Consider the following 24,525-nt stretch of genomic DNA (forward strand, 5'->3'; position numbering starts at 1 on the left):
TAATAGGCTGAGAATTGTTTCATAGAATCATAAAATCATAGCTTCATTCATGCCACCACACTGTCCATCTGCCATCCCCCTGATATTTCAGAGAAAGGTACTGAAGGAGGAGACAAACAGCCCTACCCCCTGTCTGTAAAACATTTCCAAAAAAAAAGAATACCACCTCTGCAAGCTTATGCTTCTCATAGGAAACAATTTACTATCCAGCACTGAGGGAATGAACATAAATCCCGGAACATGGTGTTAAAGTAACATAATACAGACATGGTAGAGCAGACATGTTCAGCACATGATCATCAAGTCTTTGTGCAGTTAGTGATAAATCAGTGACCCAAAATATAATATGACCTTTTTATTTCAACCTACAGAATTACCCCAAATCTGTAATCACTTCATTCCATGAATATATTATTACATCTCTGTTGTTCGCACTGTTTCTTCAGAATGCAACTTGATTGAAGGCGAAGATCATGTCGAAGTGAATGGAGAAATTTTCCAAAAGCCTTTTGTAGAAAAGCCAGTTAGTGCTGAGGACCACAATGTTTACATTTATTATCCAACATCTGCTGGGGGTGGAAGCCAGAGGCTCTTTCGAAAGGTGAGGGTTTCGTACTGAAGCTATTGAAAAGTTGTAAATGTCGTAACAGACTTGCAGAGGAATTGTGTGGTGTCCGTAGGTTAGCTGGGACCTGTTCTGTTATGTCCTGCTTGGGTAGGAGTAGTGGCAGATCCGAGAACTTCATTTCAGGAGAACATGTTTATTGAACAAAGACCCTTGTTCCTTGCAGTAGATTTGTTGGCCACCACAGACTCTTACAGGTAAACCAATATGCTACCAGTGCACTTTCAGAAACTTATGAAAATGTTTTGGGGACAGTCAAAACCTACTTGCTTCATTTGGTACAGGAAGTATTTTCTCAGTACAAGAGTGTTATTTTAAGGATTTTTCAAGTTTCTCAGCCAGTAGCCTACAAGGTTATTAATAGAAAAATACTCATTTCAGATTGGCAGCAGAAGCAGTGTTTATTCCCCTGAAAGCAGTGTGAGAAAAACAGGATCCTATATTTATGAGGAATTCATGCCTACAGATGGCACTGACGTGAAGGTATGACAACTGTGTGTCCTTATTTATATTGAGAACAATCAGGTTCCAAGAGCTTGTTAATTTTAAGATGGAAGTATATCTTTGTGTCAAGCATTAATATTAATGAAGTTTTATACAGTTTGTAAGTAAAGAATGTAATTCTTATTCTAGCTTAACACAGTACTTGTAATGTAGAGCAGCTTTACTTATGTTGTTGGAATCAAGTGCTGGAGGCGTATTACCCAACACACTGTATTTCTTTTTTATATTGTATTAGTGCCAGAACAGCATATACTTTCCTGTGTAAACAGATGCTGCTTAGATATTTTGTCTGAAGGTTACAAATAAATCTGTAATTGAAACAAGTTTTACCAACTATCTTAGTATTCTAATTAATAAACACAACTTACCTACTAAAATTATATTAAATTGCAGAAAATAATGCATTGACCTTATCTGTAATTATTTTCACTGTTTTGTCCATATATTTTCTTAATAGATGTAAAGATCAGGTATTATTGAAGAATGCTAAAATAGGTCAATAACACAATAGGTGATAAGCCAGCCATGTATGGAGATTGCTTTCTTTCCCTTTGTGTTAGTTTTGGCTATTTTAAGCCCATCACAAAACACGTGAAGCAAATGTTTTACAATATACATGAGATATCACTGTATTTAGATAAAAAATGGCAGTTTAGAGAGTGTGAGATCTATTCCAGTCTCACGCCAAAGAACCCTTTCATCAACTGAAGTCAGCTTCTTCCACCTGGGGATACGTGAGGGGAACGCTTATTTTATGTTCTCAAACCCCCTGTTCTTTAAGTTGCTACGTTTTCATGAGCTGTACCTCTCAGATGGTTATACTGTGCAACACTGTGGTAGGTCAGTCTGAGTTTACAGATGTCTGTGGAGCAGCTCTACAAACGGGTTTTCCCCAGAGAAGGTTTGTTGTAACCTGAAGAGATGCAAATGACTTGAGGGTTGGGGACTATTTTGAGTACTTCTGCTGTAGTCATCAAGCAGAAGCGCTGGACTTTTAACACCCTAAATAAATAATGGATTTGCTTCAAGTATTGAGACTGTCAGTGTTATATTAGGCAGTTCACCCAACTCACCCTCTTGCCTGAATTGACTAAATCAGCGGTACTTGTAATCATCTGGCTTAGCTGAATGCCTTTTTATCAAAGCTTAGAGTTTTGTTTTTAGTTAAAGTGACAGTAGCCCATTTTTCAGAGTTGATGACAGGTCTCTTCTATAAGCCCCAATCCTTCCAGGGAGCAGCAAAACTGCAGCAGAGTAAACAGCACAATCATTCTCTCAAGTCCCTGCCTTCTCATGCCAAAACTGGGCAGATCTTGATTTGTTTAGTCCTGCCTAAAACATGAAAATTTCATTTTCAGGCTCCTTGCAAATGACACTTTTTTTCTCTCCTCTTGCTTTACCCCAGGTTGTCAGTAAATGATGGGTGTTCTCTGAAGGCAGAGAATGCCGTTGAGGAAGGTACTTCGGAGTGACCTTTTCAGTGATGAAGGAGCTAGTACCTTTTGAAGTCCTTTACATAAGTTTAGCAAAATGTATGCATATATGTAATGTAATTTTATTACACTGCATCAAGAGTTCCTGTTTTTCAATAAAGGTGTACACAGTAGGTCCAGACTATGCTCACGCGGAAGCCCGGAAGTCTCCAGCTCTGGATGGCAAGGTAGAAAGAGATAGTGAAGGAAAAGAAGTGAGGTATCCAGTCATCCTGAATGCCAGAGAGAAGTTAATTGCTTGGAAAGTATGCCTTGCCTTTAAAGTAAGCTGATTACTTTCCTATCTGATCAAACATTTAGTGTTGATTAATTGTTTATTACATGAAGCTTCTGAGGGTTTTGGTGCACGGAGCCAGCAGTGATAACAGCTGCAGGAAGTCCTGAGAAGGTGGAACTTCCACAACCACGTCTTTTTTTTAAAAAATCTAGAATTCTTTCTCTGATGCACAGGAAAGTTCTGGATGGGTTGCTATGTTGCATAATTTTCCTGAATTCATGTGTTACTATTGTGCTTTGCTAGTCGGCAGTGTATCTGTTCTGTGAATAAAACATTAATGCTTTTTCTTAATGGTTTCTATGTTAGCAAAACACAATTTCAGTAGTACGTTTTGTGACTTTCATTACCTAGTATTTACTTTGGGCCCAACCTTCTCCTCACCTGTCCCTTTTTCCTGGGATCCGCTTTGCTTCCAATTTCTCTACCTCCTCCCCACAGCAGCGCAAAGGGTGGGGGTGGGGGTTGTGGTCAGTTGACCACACGTTGTGTCTCTGCTGCTCCTTCCTGCTCAGAGGGTAAGGAATCCTCACACTCCGCCCCTGCTCCAGCGTGGAGTCCTTCCCATGGGAGACAGTCCTCCACGAACCTTCCTGGCTTGAGCCCTTCCCACAGGAGGGTAAAATCAAGTTGGGGATATAAACTTAAAAATAGCAAGATGTTTGCCTGACATGAGCAAACCTAACGTGAAACTGACAGCAGGTACTAAGCATAAAATCTGTCTTTTTTTTTTTTGTCAGATGATTTCAGATTAAAGTTTATTTAGACTAAACAATCCTAAAGACGATGATCAATAACTTGAACTTTTATTCTTAAAAACAGCAAACTGTTTGTGGCTTTGATTTGCTGCGCGCTAATGGACAATCCTATGTCTGTGATGTGAATGGCTTCAGTTTTGTGAAAAACTCCATGAAATACTATGATGATTGTGCTAAGATACTGGGGTAAGAGTTTACTGCTTCCTTTCAGGAGTTTTGCCTGTTCACTCTGTTGTATGTCCTATAGTTTATGTACTCCTTATTCCTAAATTAATTACTTAAAATGATATATCACATGAATGAAGTCATTAAATTAAATAATAAAGAAAATATTAAAAGAATCCTAAATCAATAAATAAATCCCAAGTAAATTTTATTGCTAAAATTATCCAAAACATCTGAATCTGGGTTTTGGTGAACACTTAAAGCTAACTGGATGGGTACCTTGAAAGCTAGATTAAATTCTTCAGGATAGTTGAGGGTTTTTTTGAAGTTGAGAAGCACCACTGGACACTGCTGTTTAATATGTGCCCATATTAATGTATATTGTTCTTGATCTGAAACCGGTGTATAATTGCATATTTGTGGATTTCATACTGGTGAATCCAAACTGATGCTGTATCAAGGTATCTTCTGTCTTACCGTCTTCTTTCTGCTACTGGGATCCAGAAGGGGTATAGCAGGGGATCATACAGAATTGGGTAGTGAACTATGGGCTGATCCCATTTTGGTAGTTGAACTGGCTTTACGGTAAGATTGCACTGGTGAGGTACGGCATGGCTCTCTGCATAACCAAATGGTCTGGGATCTTATTAAATGGAGGGAGCTAAGCTGAAATCTGAGATGACAGCTGTAGTCCTGTTGTTTTAGGCCACTTTGTGAGTTAGAGTTACAATTCTCTGACCCATTTTGATTTCTCTATTCAAATTGTTGTAGCTGTTGAATTCTCTGAAAAATGTTATCTCATAATGTTTTCCTTATGCTTTATTCCTTAAGGCAATACACTGCAGTGTTAAGAAGAATATTTTCGAGCTTTTTAGAAATTAAATTTTGACTTATGTTACTTTAAGAAGCATAGTTTTTTTTCCTCCCTATTATTACTTTTTATGTGGATATTAATCTGAAGTTCAGTATAATTTGATTAAACAGCATTAGCAGGATTTAACAACCTTCTGTAGGTGGAGGCAGTGTTACCATTTTGTAATTATGACTAGAGACTTTACCTGTACACAAACTTGAGAAATTACCACTAGAGGTACCAGATATATCTTTGATGATAATGGCTTGCTGACTATGCGGGAGTTTAGTTAAGCATGGCATCAGGTATCTGAATGTTTAAATGAACAGGACTGAGTCACATCCAAGGAACTCTCTTAGGAGTTTGCGTTCAAAATCTGAGGTTTCTTACAAATCGGGGCCATTAGGCTAATGCTGTCTCTGTAGCAGTTGTAGTAGCTTTAAATTGTTGTTTAAGTAGGTTTTATTATGCAATTAGAAGAAAAATATGCAGCTGAGACTCATGACCACTAGTACTCTAAAACCACATTGATAGAAATGCATTATCTGTTTGATTTAGAGTTTATATGTATTATATAAGATGTGCTTTAAACTTTGTGTGTTTTTTCTTTTTATTCCCTTTTTTAGAAATATCATAATGCGAGAACTTGCTCCCCAGTTTCACATACCATGGTCGATTCCTTTGGAAGCTGAAGACATCCCTATTGTGCCAACCACCTCTGGAACAATGTAAGAAAAGAGTGGCTACACCTGAATTGTGCAAACTCCTAACGTAACGTTTGTGTGAAATTTTTTTTCTTTTCAAAAGGTTTTCCCACTTTGGCCTATGAACGCTTGTTTTGCGTGATGAAAACAAGGAAGGAATCACAATTGCTATGCCAGCAATCAGAGTTTCTGGCCCTTAGTCAAGCTGAGTATAGAACAGCAGGTTTTCAAGTGTAGCGTCTTTTATGCATAGCCTCCTTCACTGCTAATCATTGTTCCAGCACCAACTTAATATGTCCTTCTAATAAACGTGCTCGCTCATTTAATGAACCTCAAAATCGTTTTAAAAACCACTCGAAGTAGATATTCTTTAGTTACCCAAGTCCTAAAATCAATATTTATATTTTACACCTTACATCATTATCGGTTAACCTTATATTCTTGCATATCCTTCCATCACTTCTGTAGTTACGTCAGATAACTACGGCTTTGTCAGTTGTCTTGATTTGTGGTGGTTTTGATATTGAAGACCCTCATATATAGAATTGTGAAATATAGCTCTTGAAATTTCAGGATGGAGCTTAGGTGTGTTATAGCTGTAATACGCCACGGGGACCGAACACCAAAACAAAAGATGAAAATGGAAGTAAAACATCAGAAGTAAGTAGAAACTTGGTAAAAATTAATTTGGATGCTTTAGAGCAGAGCTCACTTTTTGCAGATATGCAAGCAATTAATTGATCAGGAATTGCATCATACAAGGCAGGTTTTGTTTTGTTTTCTTTTAAGTCCAACTGATGTTGCAGCTAATTAACAAATATGCACCTCTTCTAATAGGACTGTCAAATTACTTGTACAGACTTCCTTCATCACATGCTGTGCCTTGCGAACAGTCCTGCTTGATCTTACTGAAAATGCATTCATCTCTATAGCTGCCTTTATTCAAAATAATGCGACAGAGAGTATTTCTGGTTCACCATTTGACTATGACTTCTGCCTTTCTTTTTTTGTCATAACTGGTTTTGTGTGAGCTGTCATCTTACTGCATCACCTTTTTGTCTTCTGCTTTTGTCAAAGTTTGATGACTCTGAATTTGTGGTAGATGCCGTCTTTATGTTAGCATTTATGAAGTGCCTTACATAATTGGCCTGGAACTAGGTGCAATTTCAGTAAAAAACAGTTTTTTATCTTGGGACTAGATTCTTGCATTCAGAGATACATGCTGTAAAAATGTAGGACTGCTCATTTGGTATTTTTGGTCCCTACTTCTGTTCAGGATCATTCTTGGAGATTAAGAATTGACATTGGTGTATATTATGTCATTTATAGAATATCTTCCTGGTTTTGTTTGTTTGTTTGTTTTACACTTAGCAAGTCAGTAAGAGAAAATTCTTAGTTCTCTTATTCCTGTAATGTGTTGAAGACTTTCTTGGGAATTGAGATCTGAGTAAAGGTTAGTTTGACCTTTAGTGAAGGTTTCAACATGCTTTTCAAATAGTCTAATGGTGCTTATTTTTGCTTTAGGTTTAAAAGCCACTTGTTCAAGTAATATTTTAACACATAAGCTGCTTTTTTTTAATCAATATTGTTTCTCTTAAAGGTTTTTTGATCTCTTTGAAAAATGTGATGGATATAAGTCTGGAAAACTGAAACTGAAAAAACCCAAACAGTTGCAGGCAAGTTTGTCTTTATTTTCTTGCTGTGGTATTTTATAAGTGGTAAATTACTTATTTAAATAAATCCTATGTTTCCTTTCTTTAGGAAGTGCTTGATATAGCAAGGCAACTCCTTGTAGAACTTGGGCAAAACAATGATTCCGAAATTGAGGAAAGTAAAGCAAAACTTGAACAGCTAAAGACTGTGTTAGAAATGTAAGTGTCTTAATTTTTAGGTTTCATAGTAACAAAGTTGTATATGCTATTTTTGTATATGCTATTTTGGCCTGTTTGACCAGTTGCTGCTTGCATTGCAATGGCTTTTGAGTATGTGATGGTATATTAATTCAAGCACAAGGGTTATCAAGAGAAAGGATGCCATGTTTGATGTTACGAAGGAGAACTGGGCCATTACTCTGTTTTTTCTCCTTTTTAATTGAACTTACTGCTTTATGTAGTGTCTCAGTATGCTTTCTACATGAAAAAGTTACTTTCTTTGATCTCAAGTTTTGTCATCTTGCATGTTTTTGAAATGAAAGTATTTGCATGCAGGGTCTGCTTCTTGCAGTCTGGGGTTTGATGAAGTCTGATGGAGCCAGTAGGAACTTCCATGGTGTGTACTGTATACCTACAGTAAACTTGGAGGGTTCCAAATAAATAAGGCTTTATATATTAAGCCTGAAATATTTAATAATTTACAGAATCACGGAATGGTCGGGGTTGGAAGGGACCATGGGACCAGGGCAGGTTCACCCAGAGCAGGTTGGACAGGAACGCATCCAGATTTGGTTTAACTATTTCCAGAGAAGGAGAGAGACTCCACAACCTCTCTGGGCAGCCCGTTCCAGTGCTCTGGCACCCTCAGAGTAAAGATGTTTCTCCTCATGTTGAGACGGAATTTCCTGCATTACAGTTTGTGCCTGTTGCCCCTTGTCCTGTCGCTGGGCACCACTGAAAAGGGTCTGGCCCCGTCCTCTTGACACCTGCCCTTTAGATACTGATAAGCAGTGACAAGATCCCCTTTCAGCCTCCTCTTCTCCAGGCTAAACAGACCCAGCTCTCCCAGCCTTTCCTCACAGAAGAGGTACTCCATTCCTGTGATCATCGTAGGTCTCCACAGGACTGTCTCCAGTAGTTCCCTGTCTTTCTTGAGCTGGGGAGCCCAGAACTGGACTCTTTCTTGCAGATGTGGCCTCACTAGGGCAGAGTAGAGGGGGAGGATCACCTCCCCCGACCTGCTGGTCACAGTCCTTTTAATGCACCCCGGGTTACCATTGGCCTTCTTAGCCACAGGGCACATGGCTGATCATGTTCCCTCTCATTGTCCCCCGGGACTCCCAGGTCCCTCTCTGCAGAGACACTTTCCAGCAGGTCAGCCCCAAGCTGTGCCTGTGCAGGGGTTTATTCCTCCCCATCTGCAGGACCCTACACTTACCCCTCTTGCACTTCATTAGGTTCCTCTCTGCCCAACTCTCCAGCCTGTCCAGGTCTCGCTGTATGGCGGCACAGCCTTCTGGTGTATCAGCCACTCCTCCCAGTTCTGTGTCATCAGCAAACTTGCCGAGGGTACATCTAGATTAAGATGCTGAACAAGACTAGGTCCCGGCCTTCAGCTAGACTCCGCACCCCTAATCACAACGCTGAGCTCTGCCATTCAGCCAGTTCTCGATCCGCCTCACTGTCCACTCATCGAACCCACGCTGCCTAAGCTTGGCTGTGGTCATGTTATGGGAGACAATGTCAAAAGCCTGGCTGAAGTTGAGGTAGACAACATCCATGGCTTTCCCCTCATCCACCCAGCAAGTCATGCCATCATAGAGGGCTATGATTTCCTCTCAGTGAATCCATGTTGACTACTCCCAATAACCTTCTTTTCCTCTACAATGCTTAGACATGACATCCAGGATGAGCTGTTCCCTCACCTGCCAAGGATGGAGGTGAGGCTGACTGATCTGTAGTTTCCCAGGTCTTCCTTCTTGCCCTTTTTGACAGCTGGCATGACATTAACTTTTCTGTAGTCCTCAGGCACCTCTCTTTCATGACCTTTCAAAGGTGAAGGAGAGTGGCTTCGCAATAACATCTGCCAGCTCCCTCAGCACTCTTGGATACATCTCATCAGGGCCCATGGATTTGTGGATGTCAAGTTGTCACAGATGATCTCTAACCCAACCCTTCTTGGCCAAGGGAGGGTCTTCCTATCTCCAGGCTCTGCCTCTTACCTCCAGGGTCTGGGATTCCTGAAGGCCATCCTTGGCAGTAAAGACTCAAGCTAAGAAGGCATTCAGCAACTGCGCCTTCTCTGCATCCTCCATCACCAGGACACCCACCTCGTTCAGTAGCAGGCCCACATTTTCCCCTAGTCTTCCTTCTGCTGCTGACGTAATTGAAGAAGCCCTTCTTATTGTCCCTGACATCCCTTGCCAGGTTTAATTCTGTGTGGGCCTTAGCCTTCCTTGTTGCATCCATGCATACTCTGACAACATTCTTATATTCCTCTTGCGTGGCTAGCCCCTTTTTCCGTATTCTGTAAGCCATGTGGAAATCACTCGTCGGTTGTTTCTTATAATATAAAAATGTAAAATAAAAAAGAAAAAAACCCCCAAGGTTTCAAGATTTATTAAATATCTGTGGTCTCAGAACTCTAAATGGTAGTAGATAACTTTAATTTTTAAAAAATCAGGTCAAAGACAGTTACTATTGAAATTTATGTTGATTGTTTGAAATACTGAGTTCTGCTTGATAATCTAATTGGCTAACAAAGTAGTAGCCATCTGCACTGCCACATCAGACTGTGGATACCCATAGCCACTGTTGTGGATCTGAATAGATAAATTACTTGTGTAAATGCTTTTTTTTCCCCCCCAGTTTTATGTTCAGTGTTGTGCAAAAAGGTAGATAGGATTTAAAAATTTTTCATTATAGAATGGTTGATATTTCTGTAGTCATTCTTTGCTTGTTGAGTTAGGTTTGTTCTAAACACTGCTTATTAAGTGGTGGTCAGATGCTCAGATTGATGACCAGTATAGATTTATTGTATCCTGTCACAGGAGCACAGCAGGTTTGGAGGAAAATAATTTAAGTGTTTCTCCCTCCCTTCCCCTCTCACTTCTCCCTGTTCCTATTTCAGGTATGGTCATTTTTCAGGCATAAATCGCAAAGTTCAGTTAACATATCTTCCTCATGGTTGCCCAAAGACTTCCAGTGAAGAGGAAGGTATTGTATTACTTCTGCACCTAATCACGTAGTATCATGTGTGTTTAAATATTCACTGACTGGTGTTATAACATGCCTTGATGTTAAGAAGGGATCTAGGGTTTTGAGTGAATGTTTGTATTGTTGGCAGGTATTCAGTCTCTTAGTCTGCTGAACTGTACACCTAAAACCACGTAGTAAATTTGTATTCTAACACTGCTTTTTTGTAACAGAAAAGTAGGGTGAAAAGAGGCTTCAGTGATTCCCCAGAAACAGTGGTTTGGGTCTGGGATGAGAAAATCCCACTCCACATTTACTGCTATCTTTAAAACTTTTATAAGCTTTTCTGGTCCTTGACCCCTAGTTATTGATTGAAATAACTGTAGAGTTTTTGGCATCCAATTTGTTCTATTTTTTCTGTCATAATTTACTTTTTGCTTCATCTTTCATGCTAAATATTTGTCACTTACATTTTTTCTGTAATTTAAATACTTCAGGTTTCTCTGTTTAAGTGCCCATTTAGTTTTCCCGTTTAATATTTTCCTAATGTTAGAATGCTATTAAAGATTCAGAATGTTGAAGTGATCCTTTACTGAAGCCATGCATAGTCCAAATATCTGTGTTCATTTGCAAAAAAAAATAATTCAAAAAATGTAGAATACACTTCACTCCTAAACTCCTGTCTCTGTGTACAATTAGATAATAGAAGAAATGAGCCATCCCTGCTTCTGGTTCTAAAGTGGGGAGGAGAATTGACCCCTGCAGGCAGGGTTCAAGCAGAGGAGCTTGGAAGGGCCTTCAGGTGTATGTATCCAGGCGGACAAGGTAAAAAAAAATAATAATAATTTAAAAAGTGTGTTGACTGGCATAAATCCCTTTTGAAGATAATGAAGTGCAAAATGTTTGTTTGAGCAAAATGTTTGTTTGGTAGGAGATTATGCTGGATTTCCTGGATGTGGTTTACTTAGATTACATAGCACTTACCGGCACGATCTCAAAATCTACGCTTCTGATGAGGGACGAGTTCAGATGACTGCAGCAGCTTTTGCAAAGGTACAGTGTGAAATTGTATTTTTAATCAAAAAATTCCGATGTTCTCAAGTTTGGTTTTTTGTTTATGAAAACTGGTGGAGATTTGTGGTTCGTTAGAGTCCACAGGGTATAATGAGGCTGTGTTTAAAAAGAGATGTGTTTGAAAGCGTATTTAGTTCAGTGTGAAAAAGTATCAGATTAATGTGCCAAGCGTTTCAGGTTCTTCAAGTAGGTGCAGATAGTTTTTAATTATACAGCCCTAGCAATGTAGCTTAGTACCAGACTCACAGAATGGTTTGGGTTGGAAGGGGCCTTAAAGACCATCTAGTTCCAACCCCCCTGCCATGGGCAGGGACACCTTCCACTAGACCAGGGTGCTCAAAGCCTCATCCAGCCTGGCCTTGAACACTTCCAGGGAGGGGGCATCCACAGCTTCTCTGGGCATCCTGTTCCAGTGCCTCACCACCCTCTCCAGGAAGAACTTCTTCCTGATATCGAATCTAAACCTCCCCACTTTCAATTTAAACCCATTACCCCTTGTCACTACAGGCCCTTGTAAAAAGTCCCCCCCAGCTTCCTTGTAGCCCCTTCAGGTACTGGAAGGTGCTATAAGGTCTCCCCGGAGCCTTCTCTTCTCCAGGCTGAACAAGCCCAACTCTCTCAGCCTGTCCCCATAGCAGAGGGGCTCCAGCCCTCTGATTTTGCTTCAAGCACAGACATTGGAACTGATTCGAGATAATATATTAATTTTACATCAGCTGAAATTGCAGTTTTCAGTTACTTAGGTGATTTGAACCAGAAGATGTGAAGTTCAAAAGGCAGCACTTTTCATCAAAACCATCTTTTGTTCACTCTTTAGTCACCTGATAGAGGAAATTGGAGGGCTTGAAGAAAAGTGTAATTAGTAAACTACACTGCATTTATTTTAATGGGAAATTTTACAGATGATACATTCATGCTATTAATTTACCAAAAAAAAGTAGTAGTTTCTTAAAATTGTTATAGGAGACTTTTTACTTGGGACCTGTCAAAATGGACATCTAGTAAGTAAGTCATGGTAGCAGTACTGCATCGCAGCACTTTATAGGAATTTTTACATGTATTTTTTGATGTGAAACAGTGAAAATGTTTAAAAAGCATGAACTTTTTTGTTTTCATTAGAAACTTGAGTTTATAGGAACTATTACTTTAAAATACAGAAGTCAGAACTTCCTACATCTATAGTGCTTGCCAAAATACTCTTTTACCCCTCTTCATGCTAGGCAAATTCCCCTTTTGCTCCTCCTCCCAAGTAGCACGTGGCATCCATAATAATTCCACTAGTCACTTACTCATTTCAGTGACACAGGACTTTTAATTGTGTGAGAGGACACAGACACCTCAAGGGTTACATAAAATCTTCTTCGGTAATTGAGTTTCAGTAGTAAAACGGTCATTGTTTAGATTTCAGGGGCCTCTGTGGGTCATCTAGTCCCACTCCACACAGCACAGAGACAGTTTGGGTGTGGTTGCTCAGAACCATATCCAGTCAAGTTCTGAGTATTTCCAGGAGTGGAGATTCCACAGCCTCTCCCGGTTTTTAGTTCCACTGTAATTTTCAGACTGTGCCTCTGTTCCTCCCCAGTAGCCCACCCCTGCTTCCACTTTCTGTGTGTTCCTTTTTCATCCGTGCTGACCTTCTGCTTGGCTTTCTGCACGTAGGGTTGGATTGCTCTTGTGCTTTGAAGAGGTTGTCTTTGGAGATCATCTAGCTGTCCCGGGCACCTTTATCCTTCAGGACACTTCTCCATAGGATTCTAGGAACAAGCTAAAGTCTGCTCATTTGAAGTCCAGGGCTCAAATGCAATTATTTGCCTTGTTTACTTCTCCAAGGATCTGTCATAATAGCAGGTTTCAATTACCAAGGATGCCATTGACCTCCAGGTTCCTGACTCTTCTGAGTAACAGGCCCAGGGTAATGACTCTGCTCAGTAGTTCATCAGTCATCTGGATCAAAGAATTATCCTGGGTACTTTCCAGAAATCTGGATTGTTTGCACCCTGCAATATTGCCCATGCATGGGGTACCCAGGGCTACGGGCACCCATGGAAAACAGGGCCTGCAGTTAGGAGGCTTTCTTCAGTTGTGTTAAGAAGGCTTCATCTGTTTCCCATTTTAAATCAGGTGGTGTGTAGCAGAGGCCTGTGCTTATTTGTCCTCTGATCCTTACAAATAATATCCCAACTTGGTTGTCAGGGGTTTGAAAGCAAAGGTCCCAGTGTTCAAGCTACGCCTTTATGTAGAGCCCAGCTGTGCCTCCTTGCCTTCCTGGCTTCCAAACGGCCCTGTATCTGGCTACAGCAGAACTCCATTCACGTGAGCTATTCCACTACATCTCTGTAATCTGGATAAACTTAAAGGTCCGCAAGTGTTCAGGTTTATTGTTTCTCCTGTTTGTTTCCATGCTCCGTGTGTTGGTGCAGACGTATTTCAGCCATCTGTTCTGCTTTCTTCTTGGTCGGCAGGCTGGAGGATACATGACTCCGTTTCCTTCCTTATCCCAGAGCACTTCTGTTGCCAGAAGAGTCACAATTTTCCAGCCTTCTCCAATTTGGAAGTCTCCGCTCACCTCTTGTTCAACTGTAGCCTTTGATTGCACTTTTGGGTTTGGGCTTTTGCCTCTGTAGTTCTCAGGAAACAGTTCCCAGTTGCCATCCCAGATGCTGTTTACCTTGCTAACTCTTTACCCTACCTGGTGACTGAATGCCTTGAGCAGACCATGGCCACTGTGAGTCAGGCCGCTCTTGCTCCCAGTCTCAGGGAGAAGGCACCGTGCACTCCCTGCAACCCAGGACCTGAACAGCTGTGGCCCCCGAGGAGGATTGTTGCACCGCTGAGGTGCTAGGGTCGCTTCAGCCGGAAGCGACCGACTGTGGAGCATGTTCTTTGACACGGCACCATAACGGTTGCACCAGATGTAGCTACCCTGTACACCAAGGAAATGTTTTGTGGGCCATTTCTACGCAAACATCTGCATTGTCTGCCAAGTTTGTCTAACCCATAGGCAAGTGGTACAATCCTAAATTTAAATTAGTGTTTCAGGTGTGTTTTTTAAGAAACTTTGTATTCTTACCTTCGTCTGTTTGCCTGAGTCATTGCATTGTTTGCTTCAGGGACTACTGGCCTTAGAGGGAGAGCTGACTCCTATTCTTGTCCAGATGGTAAAAAGTGCTAACATGAACGGTCTGTTGGACAGCGACAGTGATTCTTTAAGCAGCTGTCAGCATCGTGTGAAAGCAAGACTCCATGAAATTCTCCAGAGAGACAGAGAATTTACTGCTGACGACTACGATAAGGTTAGCATATGATTAGTTTCCTGTGAAGTGAAGTAAACAGCCATGGAAATTCTTGTGTAAAAGTAATGAGCAGCGATGTTAGGTATCTATTTTTGAAAAATTATTTGTGTGCGTGCAAATAGTTTGAACTACAAAGGAAGCTGCACCAGTTGTGACATTAGATGTTCTGAGCTGTCTTGCAATTTGAGTAATCAGAATAGCTACAGACTTTGAATAATCAAAATAGCTACAGACTTTGAAATAGGAATAGGTAGCAACCTCATTCGTAAGCCTCTTTCACTGTCCCATTAAAAATGTTTTAATTATTCAAGAAATGAAACTATTGTTTACCCTTTCTGTAATCCTTACTTTGACAGTGTGTGGTATTACAAAATCTATTACCTGCCCACTGCAGTTGTTTCAATCTTTAATCTGCTACAAGGCCTTTTTTTAAACTCTAAGAACACTAAGATGCTGAAAACCAGTAGAATACTTTATAATCAGGGAAAGGACATGTCTCATTAACATGCTAAATTAGTGCATATTAACATAGTCTATGCTGACTTAGTACAGAACACACATGATTGTTCCTGGTTCTAAATGTAAGTTTGTTTGTTATCGTTAAGAAACTTCCTTCTCTTTCAATTGCCCTTACTCTCTCTGGTCTAACAACTAAAGTCCTCAAATGAGGTTTAATCTTAAACTGCTGTTTTCTTAAAGGTATTGAGAGCAAATTATTGAGAAATAATCTTACAACCCTGCATGATTACTTTATGTGGATTTATTTAAACATAGACATTAAAAGGCTCACCCCAACCACCTCCCTTAGTGGTTTCAGCAGTACTTGGAGAAAGTGAGAGGGTACAAGGTCTCAAGGATTCATTGGTCTTCCCCCTTCTTTTTGCTGTATAGATATAAGGGGTGAAATGTGGCTGAAACCAATAGAGCAGACTCTAAGACAGTCAGTGAAAGTAGCTAGCCTTTGGGATTGTAAAGTAATAATAACTTGTTTGGTTTGGATTTGTGATTTTTATTTTTTAAACTTGCAATTCGGGAAAACAATATGGAGATTTTTTTTTGTGTGTGCCACAGTACCTTTCCTGTTGATTTACTTAGTCATAAGAGGGAGGTAGGAACCTACTGCTCACTCCTAGGTAGAGGGCAGTTTTCAATATCCAGATTATCCTATGAATTTGAGGAGACTGGGAAAAGTGCAAATATGTATGTGTTTTATGCATATAAATTGTTGTTTAATATCATTGTTCAGATATATCATAATTGAGAAATGGTTTCAAAATTTAATTGCAACCTGCTTGAATGCTTTTTCTCCAATACTTGGAATCTTTCATACACTCCATCCTATTGCCCCAGTCCTTACAACTCTAGTCAAGTTTGTTGATATAATTTTGTGTTTATCTGTAACTGCAGCTTACTCCATCTGGAAGCATCTCACTGATAAAATCAATGCAGGTTATTAAAAATCCTGTAAAGACATGTGACAAGGTCTATTCCTTGATCCAGAGCTTGACATCTCAGATCAGGCAAAGAATGGAAGATCCAAAGTCTGCAGGTACTTAAACGCTTCTGTAGTTGTATTTAGTTTCTCCTGTTTACATGTGAGAGAGAATTGTAACATAAGTTTTCATCATTAAACTCGCTTGTAGCAGAATTTTAATCAGTAAAGGGTTAGGGATTTTCACAGTCTGATTCCATATGCATAATTTTAACGTAAAAAGCAGGAGGAACGCGTGGTCATATTGAAGGTAAGGGCTCTGTGGTTTTAAGAAGTTCAGGCTAATCCTCAAATGTTTGCAGAAATTCTTGTCTTCATTATTTGGAACTGAGCGGTCTACGAAAGTAATAGGAAAAGCTGATGGTGCTGAAGCTGGGTTACGTCGGTATGCTTTTACGTGTCGGTATCTTTGCTGCAGGTGTGTTGCTTGCTGTGTGATGTATAGCAGTGTTACACAGGATGACGCTCAGGATTAATTGTGGCGAGCCAGTGACACAGGGACACTAGACCCGGAGTGTCTACACTGCTTTTTTGGTACTAGCTAAATACTGTATTATTTGCTGTAAGTCGTCTCTGCAGTGTGTAGTATGCAGACAGGTTCTGTTCTGAGGGTTGAACAGTGTATGTATCGCCTGTACGTAGTATCAGTGGGTTTGGTCTATTTAGTCCAATCTCCTGTCCTGGGATGAGGATAATCCATCCTTTCTACCAGTCTCTTGGCTCTTGCTGTTGACTCATTCAGGAGAGAGTGATGAATGGGATGTATGGCCTGTTCTAACAGAGAGATGATGTGCATTTCTGCAGTGCAGCTTTCTACTGTCTTGATGTACCTACGTACCTGTGACCCTTTCAGCAGTAAAATTAACCATGTGCACATCTGTTCCTGCTTCTTAGAAGTAATACAGTTAACTTATTTGATCCCTCTTATTCCTCTGTGTTCAACTGTTACTACTACGTAATTAAAATCTCCCTTTTATTACTTGATGGTCTTGATTACTTATATGAGGTATGTCTCTATCCAGATATTCAGCTGTACCACAGTGAAACACTAGAACTGATGCTGCGCAGGTGGGCCAAGCTGGAAAAAGACTTCAAAACAAAAAATGGCAGATACGATATTAGCAAAATTCCTGATATTTACGACTGTATAAAGTATGACGTGCAGCACAATGGCTCCTTGAAGTTAGAAAACACAATGGAATTATACAGGCTTTCCAAGGCTTTAGCTGATATTGTGATCCCTCAGGTAGGCATTTTCAGTTAATTGAATGGAATAAATTGTAGAATAAATGCTTTTTCAAAAGTTTTTTTAAAGCCTACTCTGTCTTTTCTGTTGAAGGTTCTTGTATTTTGCAGTAATAGAAGCCTTTAACTTTACCTCTTATTTTCCCAGTATCAAGCTGATTATTTTTTGTAAGAAAAATTTGATTCATAATTCTTTAAACTGTGTTAAAAGTGGATTTTTCTAGTCATTCGTGCTGTGAACATGTCTGCTTCCTTCACTGCAGTGTATTAAGTAAAGTGATTCAACTCAGCCATTCCTCATAAATTTAAGTGAAGCCCCTGCAAACAACTGTATATTCTCCAATTGTGTTTAATTTCATTCTTCCTGCTTTTAGAAATCCAGTTTTTAGGCTTTTAGCAAGTGACAGTCGTAATCCTAATCTGTCTAATTTAACAATTTAACTAATTTAAGCAATTTAAATTTGAAAAGACCTTTCTGCTGCTCCAAAGAGCTAACACTCGCTGATAAAACTGTACGCATGAAGTTTCATGGAATTTCATGCCAGAAGCAGACAAGTTAAACTTCCATATACTTCAGGCTGTTAAACTCAGGTCAGCTCTAAGATGTTGTAGGCGGCAGGACATGAAATTGCTCGGTGATAACAGGGCAGAATAGACAAAACCTTTCCCCAGGTGCCCCTGCAGTTACAAAGAAAGCACTGTTGTACTAAGAGAGGCATTATCCATATTGTATGCAGCAAATGAAGGAACTTCTTCCTCACCCCATTTCTCAAACTCCCTGACAGCAAGGAGGACAAAAGGAGCAATGATAAGTATGTGTTATGTGGGTCTATTAAGCTTAAATTTTGAACAGGGTATTAGAGAAGAGCAGGTGAAATGAGGACACACACTGAAGGAAGAAAACAAACCAAACCCCCGGATATGCCTGCATAATGCAGAGGATAAGTGCTTAGGTTTCTTTGTAGTACAAGCAGAAGGTCCATCATAATGGTGAGAGCACTTTCATATCTTGTGAAACACAGAGCAGGAAGCTTCTGGGGAAGCAGTTTTTTAAATATTGTAAATGCTGTAACAGCTATATTATTTTCCAGTTGTATCTAACTACCATTTTCAGTATTATTTGAGGTGAATAGGAGGTCTTCTGTGGGGTTTTTTACCCCAAACTCAGATAGATGTGTTAAATAGGTAATGTGCCTGTGTCTCTTTATTGATTGTTTAATTTAAAAAAAGAAAAAAAAAGACAACTTACTTTAAATCAGGTGAGGTTAAATGCATCATGGACATCTAAATCAGGGGGGGCATGTGGGGTGGGCTGGGAGGAGAAATAATTTCCTAGAGGTTTTGCTTCAGAAAGAGAGCTTCATCATAGCAGAACATGAAACCACTTCTGCGTTTTAACTAGTGAATGAAAACCTGTTTCTCTTTGTCAGATCAGACAGCCACAACCTAAGTAAGTGCTTGTTACTCGAAGGGCCGTCAGCAATCAAATGTAATAATAATGTTACACCAGACAGGTTGCAGCCAGAGCAAACTAATGGATGACTGAGTGGCTTTAATATACGAGCTTTAAATTAGAATGCATTTTAATCTTTAACTGAATTTTGAAAGTCAGTTTCTTCTTTCACAGGAATATGGTATTTCTAAAGCTGAGAAACTAGAGATTGCCAAAGGTTACTGCACTCCTCTAGTTAGAAAAATCCGTTCTGACCTTCAGAGAACTCAAGATGATGATACTGTAAATAAGCTTCACCCTCTGTAAGTCTTTTATTTTTTTATACGTTAATTAGTTTACGTGAGAGTTAACGGAGATATACCATAACTTAAGACACATGGAGGTAAACCATGCCAAAGTATGACTTATTTATTTATTTGACAGCTGTTTCTAAGGCAGGGACACATCTCACTGTGGTCTAATGAGATTTGTTTTTTCTTTCAAGTTACTCCAGGGGTGTTATGTCCCCTGAACGCCACGTTCGCACACGGCTCTATTTCACCAGCGAGAGCCACGTCCACTCCTTGTTATCCACCCTTCGTTATGGTGCCTTATGTGATGTGAGTTGAACACTTTTAACACTTTCTTATGTTGAGGGGAACCAAGAGGGCTCAGTCTTACTAAAACTGTTACCAATCGAAAGCTTGATTTTTCTTAAATGGCTTTGAAATTTATCACAGTTTTTCAAACATTTGATTTCCTGTTATACATGCAGAGTCCTATTTCAATTGCTGGTGTGCTCATTGGTGGAAATCAGCACGCCCTCTGAAGTAACGCAGAGTTCCATTGGTGTGTTCGGCTGAATATGTTAGGGTATCAACGAGACCAGAACAGGGCAGATAACCCATTTTCTTCTCTTATATTGTCACCTATAATTCTTCCAACTCTTTTTCCTTGAAGTTTTGAACTGCCTTATTAATTTTGCCCTGGCATATTGTCAAGACCCTCCCACCTGACTTCAGGAATGCTCACGTAGTGCAGAGTTTCTGCTGTTCAGTGCATCGTCTCACTTTCCCATACTCTTGGAGAATACCTTGAAGGTGGTGCCTTATTCTCCCATCTGATTGGCTTTGAAACCAAGGACTAAAAATGGCAAGGTCTCCAGATTCAGAAATCACCTTGTTGAGCTCTTGGGAAAGATAAATGCAGCACCACCAGCGAAGCCTACGTGGCTGCTTCTGAGACAGGGCTTGGTTAACACACTAACTTTTGAAATGCTTGTGTTGACATACTTGCTTCTGGTAACGGGTGACTGAACTCGCTGGTGGTAAGAGCATTTTTTTAATCGTAGGCCTCTGTGACATACGCTACAGCAGATACACTCCTAGTTGTAGGCTGATAGAGTGATATCTAGAAACATTTTCCACAGTACACTAGCTGGAGTGGGTTTCTTGCACAGTTAACGGTTCCCATCAGGAGAGTTTAAGAGAGGCCTCTGTTTAGAAGACATGCATCACCACTGGTGAAAGATACACTGAAATGAAAGTGCTGATCTCCACGTTTCGTGCATTTGATGAGTACTTTTAAGTCACTTTTTTTCTGGTTATGTATCTGTTTTTTCTTCAGCTGTGAAAAGCTTTGTACTTCTGCCGTGAATGTAAAATCCGTGTACATGGGGAAAAAGGGAAATCATCAGTCTTTTTAAAGAAAACACCTGCGTTTTATTTGTTAATTTTTTTTTTCCCCTTCATAAGGAATCAAAAGATGAACAATGGAAACGAGCTATGGATTATCTGAATGTTGTCAACGAACTCAATTATATGACACAGATTGTTATCATGCTGTATGAGGATCCAAACAAGGTACTTGAAATGGGTAAATGCCTTCAGAAGCGAGTGGTGCTAAGCTGTGTATTAACGTGTAAACTTGTTTAATCATTTTCCTTCAGGAACTCTCTTCGGAGGAACGTTTTCATGTAGAGCTGCACTTTAGTCCAGGAGCCAAAGGCTGCGAGGAAGATAAAAATTTACCAGCTGGATATGGATACAGACCTGCCTCCAGAGAGGTAATAATGATGCCGTATGAGTTAGTTTTTCAGGATGCGGACATACCTAAAATAAAGACTGGGGAACTATTAGTTAAAAAATACAAGTGTGATTTTTATTTTGGTAGAAGAATACTTGGTAAAATATGGGCAGCCCCAATGCAGTGTTCCATTTTGAAAGGACACTAAGGTAGTAGACATAGATAATTCGGACCTTCTATGGCTTTGCCAGAATTTTTGCTAGAAATACGAAATACACATTGTGAGAAAACTGATACCAACATCAGCGTCACTTCAGTGGCACTCTGGCAAGTGAAACCAATGTTTAAGAAAGTAAGGTAGTTTGACCTGTGTATGAATACAGATTGCTGGGAGAGGAGTGATATTTTCAAAGAGGTATGGGCCAGTCTGTGGCGTTGCCGCCTGCTTTTTCAGAAATGAGTGAAAGCAAAGCTATTCACCTGTGGGGCAATGTCAACAGAAAATCAGCATAGGATATGTTGGCTGGACAGTGTGATTAATTAGGAACACACTGTCGTAGGCTGCGGCTGGTTAGGAGCCAATACACAGAGATTATTAAAATCTAGAGCGATTTGTTCAATAATACGTGATTTACGTCTTGTATTTTTAAAATTCCCTGCTTTATGTTTATGCAGTGCTTTACCTAACAGCTACTTGTGTCTACACATCGCAAGGTATGTAGCTGAACTGAAAATTAATGGCGTATTGTTTGTAGAATGAAGGCTCGAAGAAAACCTCTCACAGAAATGATAGTGATGAGGAGGCACATGCTCCTAAGAGAGACGAAACAGATCGGTCAGTAGTGATGTTCAAGCCAATGGTTTCAGACCCGATTCACATACACAGAAAGTCACCCCTTCCAAGATCCAGGAAGATTGGTTCTGTGGAAGTAAGTGTTTATTTTCTAGATAATGTCTTTCACAGACATGAGCTTCTGCTTACTTTTAAGAAAACAACAAAAAAAAGTAATTCTGCTTTTGATTACACAGAAGTAATGTGATGTTATGTCTCACAAAAGGGTCGATCTTCCTCTGTGGGAAGTCCTTCGTGGCAGTAATTTGTCTGAGGGAATTTTTTTTAATGAATTACTTCTTTATGCTTATTTCATGTTTTCTTTTTAAGCCATTTTAGAAAAGCCGGTATTTGAAAATGAAGACTTTTTCAGTCTAAACCTACATCTCCAAGCTAACATGACATTGCTTTTGTATTCATCCTTACAAGACAGCTGCTATTGGGAATTAAACAAACCTTCAGGGTGATCGTGCTGAGAGGGAACAGAGGGATTGGGGGCGGTAGGGGAGGTAGAGGAGGTGAGAGACATGTCATCTGCTGTATTTGCTTTCATGTGGGGTGAAAGTGGCTCCACTTGACAAGCATCTGAAGGTAAGAGAATAAACCGGAAGCCTTTTCTTCAAGTGGGTGGGGTTGTGTTTCAGTGAGTTCTTTACGTAACACCTTTAACAGTCTGGTCTCGTGTCTTGAGGGCCGTGACGTCTAGGTGTGCTTCACAGGTATGGCTTTAATGTCACAGAGGTGGGGGGTGCACGGGACGGTCACCAACACCGTTTGTACGGTTGAGTGACAAAGCTTCGGGTCGTGCACAGTGGCACTTCTGTGATATTAATGCTAGAAGCAGACTAACAGCTTATTGCTTCATTTTCAGTTGCTTAAACCCATCAGAAATAAAGATCCACCCCAAAAGCTTTTCCTTCCATGTTTGTGTTGGGAACGGGCTGTTTGTATGAAGTGAAAGTATTACAGATTTGCGAGTACCTTGGTTATTGGTAGTGTGGAGAGAAAAAGATGCATGGTTCCTTTCTACAAGGATGTCTGTATAACTTCACATGACTTCCATAAATTAACAGAGATAATCAATGTGAATGCCTTACATTTTCTATTTCCAAGTTTTATCATAAACAAATGCTCACAACATCACTGTTTTGGATTTTTAAAACCTGGTTTCACTGTGATCATGCAAACTCCCCTCCTAGTTATGAGTTCAAATACACACAACTTAATGGTCTATTACTTCAAAATTTAACCATTTTCATTTTTATAAATTACATAAAAGTTACTTTCAAAAGGTATCAATAACATAAATTGCCAAAATCTGACTGTGCAGATAATATGTGTTCAGATGGAATGTGTTTCAGCATTCAGTGCTTTTTTGTTTGCTGGAAGAAACAGATGATCTAAAGAAAATGTACGCTATGGAAGTTTCTTTGAAAAAGTAAAATTGCAAGTTTCATCTGGCCTACTGAAATCTGCAAAACCAGTATTTGGAATATTTAAACCAAATGGCATTTTGAAGTGTTTAAAAAGAGTCATTGCAACTTAAACTGCAACTGCCTTGAACCTTTTTTTTCCCACCCCCCCTCCCGTATAAGGCAATTCTCTCTTCACCTATGTCCATTCGTTTGAAAGGACACTGTCAGGTGTGAGACTATGTGGAAGTTTTAATCTGGGGTATAGTCAGCAGTATTTACAAAAGGATTGCAACTGTGATTGAATTACAAAAATATAAAAAAAAAAGCAGAGTTCTAAAAGGAAAACGAGAAAGTGAGTCTCATTGGCACTGCAAATTAAATTCTGTATTGGTGAAAATGTCGACTGCTAATGGTGTAGGGCATGGGAGACTCTTAGCCTGACACTGTCCTCCCTTGAACTCCTAGTAGGTGTCCAGCATCAGGTAATTTTTAGGGCTTTTTTTTAAGGCTGGAAAGCTACTACCAGTTAGGTTGGTGCTGCTAGCAGTGAGTCAGCTGTGAGGACTCAAAGGCAGTTCTAAAAATGAGAATCTTTTAGATAAGTGTGTAGACTAGCAATGAAAACTATTAAGTGATAAATAGGAAAGTTTGATGAACTTAGATGGGGAAAACTATTAAACAGTGTGTCAAGGATAACAGCTGTTCTGTTTCCAACGTGTGGGAAATTCTTAAGGTTATGAATCAGTTATTGGTAACAATTACGTTTCTCTCCTGTCTGATGGTTACCAGAAATTTGATTAAAGTGATTTTAGAAGACAAAATTGGGTGAAAGGATGTAAGTGGAACTGGTAACTTCCTAATGTTGTAATACTTCTTTTCCCCATTCGCTGTTTAATAGTTTTAAAAGCAGTATATAAAAGGGTGCAAGCAGATTGGGTTTTTTTTCTTTTCCTGTTCATTTGGCTCGGTTGAATCTAACTTTGCATGCTTTGCTGTTTTTTGCCCCCTTTCTCACTTCCAGGAAGAGAGCCCCCTGAGTGTGTCTAGCCCAGAGTGTATTGGTACCTGGCTGCATTACACCAGTGGTGTGGGTACTGGGCGTCGAAGACGCAGATCAGGGGAACAAATCACTTCTTCCCCTGTCTCCCCTAAATCATTGGCTTTCACATCCAGTATTTTTGGCTCATGGCAACAGGTTTTTAAACTTTACTTCATTAAACATTATTATGCATTCCAAGCAACAACCAACTGTCTTTAAGGACATCTAATCCCTTGTTATGGATTATGTTTGAAGCAAATTCTTCCACTCCTTAAAATTACTTCCCGAGAATGTTTGGGGGAAAAAGAGCAAGCGCATGTTTTTCCACTGAAATGTGTTACATGGTTTTCGTGAAAATTTGGTTTCTTTATAGGAACTGTAAATATTATCACGGTACAAAAGACTTAGTCTATTGCCTAACGAAAGAGATTTCTGCTTTGGTTTAGTTGTCCTTT

General features: G+C 39.8%; 1 protein-coding gene across 1 annotated transcript in view; it reads left to right on the forward strand.

The window, feature by feature from the left end:
- Positions 1–446: 446 nt before the first annotated feature.
- Positions 447–24,525, forward strand: part of LOC104510792 (inositol hexakisphosphate and diphosphoinositol-pentakisphosphate kinase 2-like) — a gene marked incomplete at both ends in the record, with an annotated part of 38,840 nt that continues 14,761 nt past the window's right edge. The window contains 20 exons of the mRNA XM_010153152.1: positions 447–601; positions 1,007–1,108; positions 2,724–2,885; positions 3,719–3,840; positions 5,299–5,400; positions 5,950–6,036; positions 6,977–7,052; positions 7,138–7,247; positions 10,159–10,244; positions 10,923–11,048; positions 11,155–11,276; positions 14,408–14,590; positions 15,998–16,139; positions 17,105–17,328; positions 18,955–19,082; positions 19,265–19,379; positions 20,514–20,621; positions 20,708–20,824; positions 21,540–21,713; positions 24,053–24,226. Of these exons, the coding sequence (XP_010151454.1) occupies positions 447–601; positions 1,007–1,108; positions 2,724–2,885; positions 3,719–3,840; positions 5,299–5,400; positions 5,950–6,036; positions 6,977–7,052; positions 7,138–7,247; positions 10,159–10,244; positions 10,923–11,048; positions 11,155–11,276; positions 14,408–14,590; positions 15,998–16,139; positions 17,105–17,328; positions 18,955–19,082; positions 19,265–19,379; positions 20,514–20,621; positions 20,708–20,824; positions 21,540–21,713; positions 24,053–24,226 (2,615 nt within the window). The remainder of the gene's footprint in view (positions 602–1,006; positions 1,109–2,723; positions 2,886–3,718; positions 3,841–5,298; positions 5,401–5,949; positions 6,037–6,976; positions 7,053–7,137; positions 7,248–10,158; positions 10,245–10,922; positions 11,049–11,154; positions 11,277–14,407; positions 14,591–15,997; positions 16,140–17,104; positions 17,329–18,954; positions 19,083–19,264; positions 19,380–20,513; positions 20,622–20,707; positions 20,825–21,539; positions 21,714–24,052; positions 24,227–24,525) is intronic.

This window comes from Eurypyga helias, unplaced genomic scaffold (assembly GCF_000690775.1).
Source record: "Eurypyga helias isolate BGI_N326 unplaced genomic scaffold, ASM69077v1 scaffold16106, whole genome shotgun sequence".
Taxonomy (NCBI): Eukaryota; Metazoa; Chordata; class Aves; order Eurypygiformes; family Eurypygidae; genus Eurypyga; species Eurypyga helias.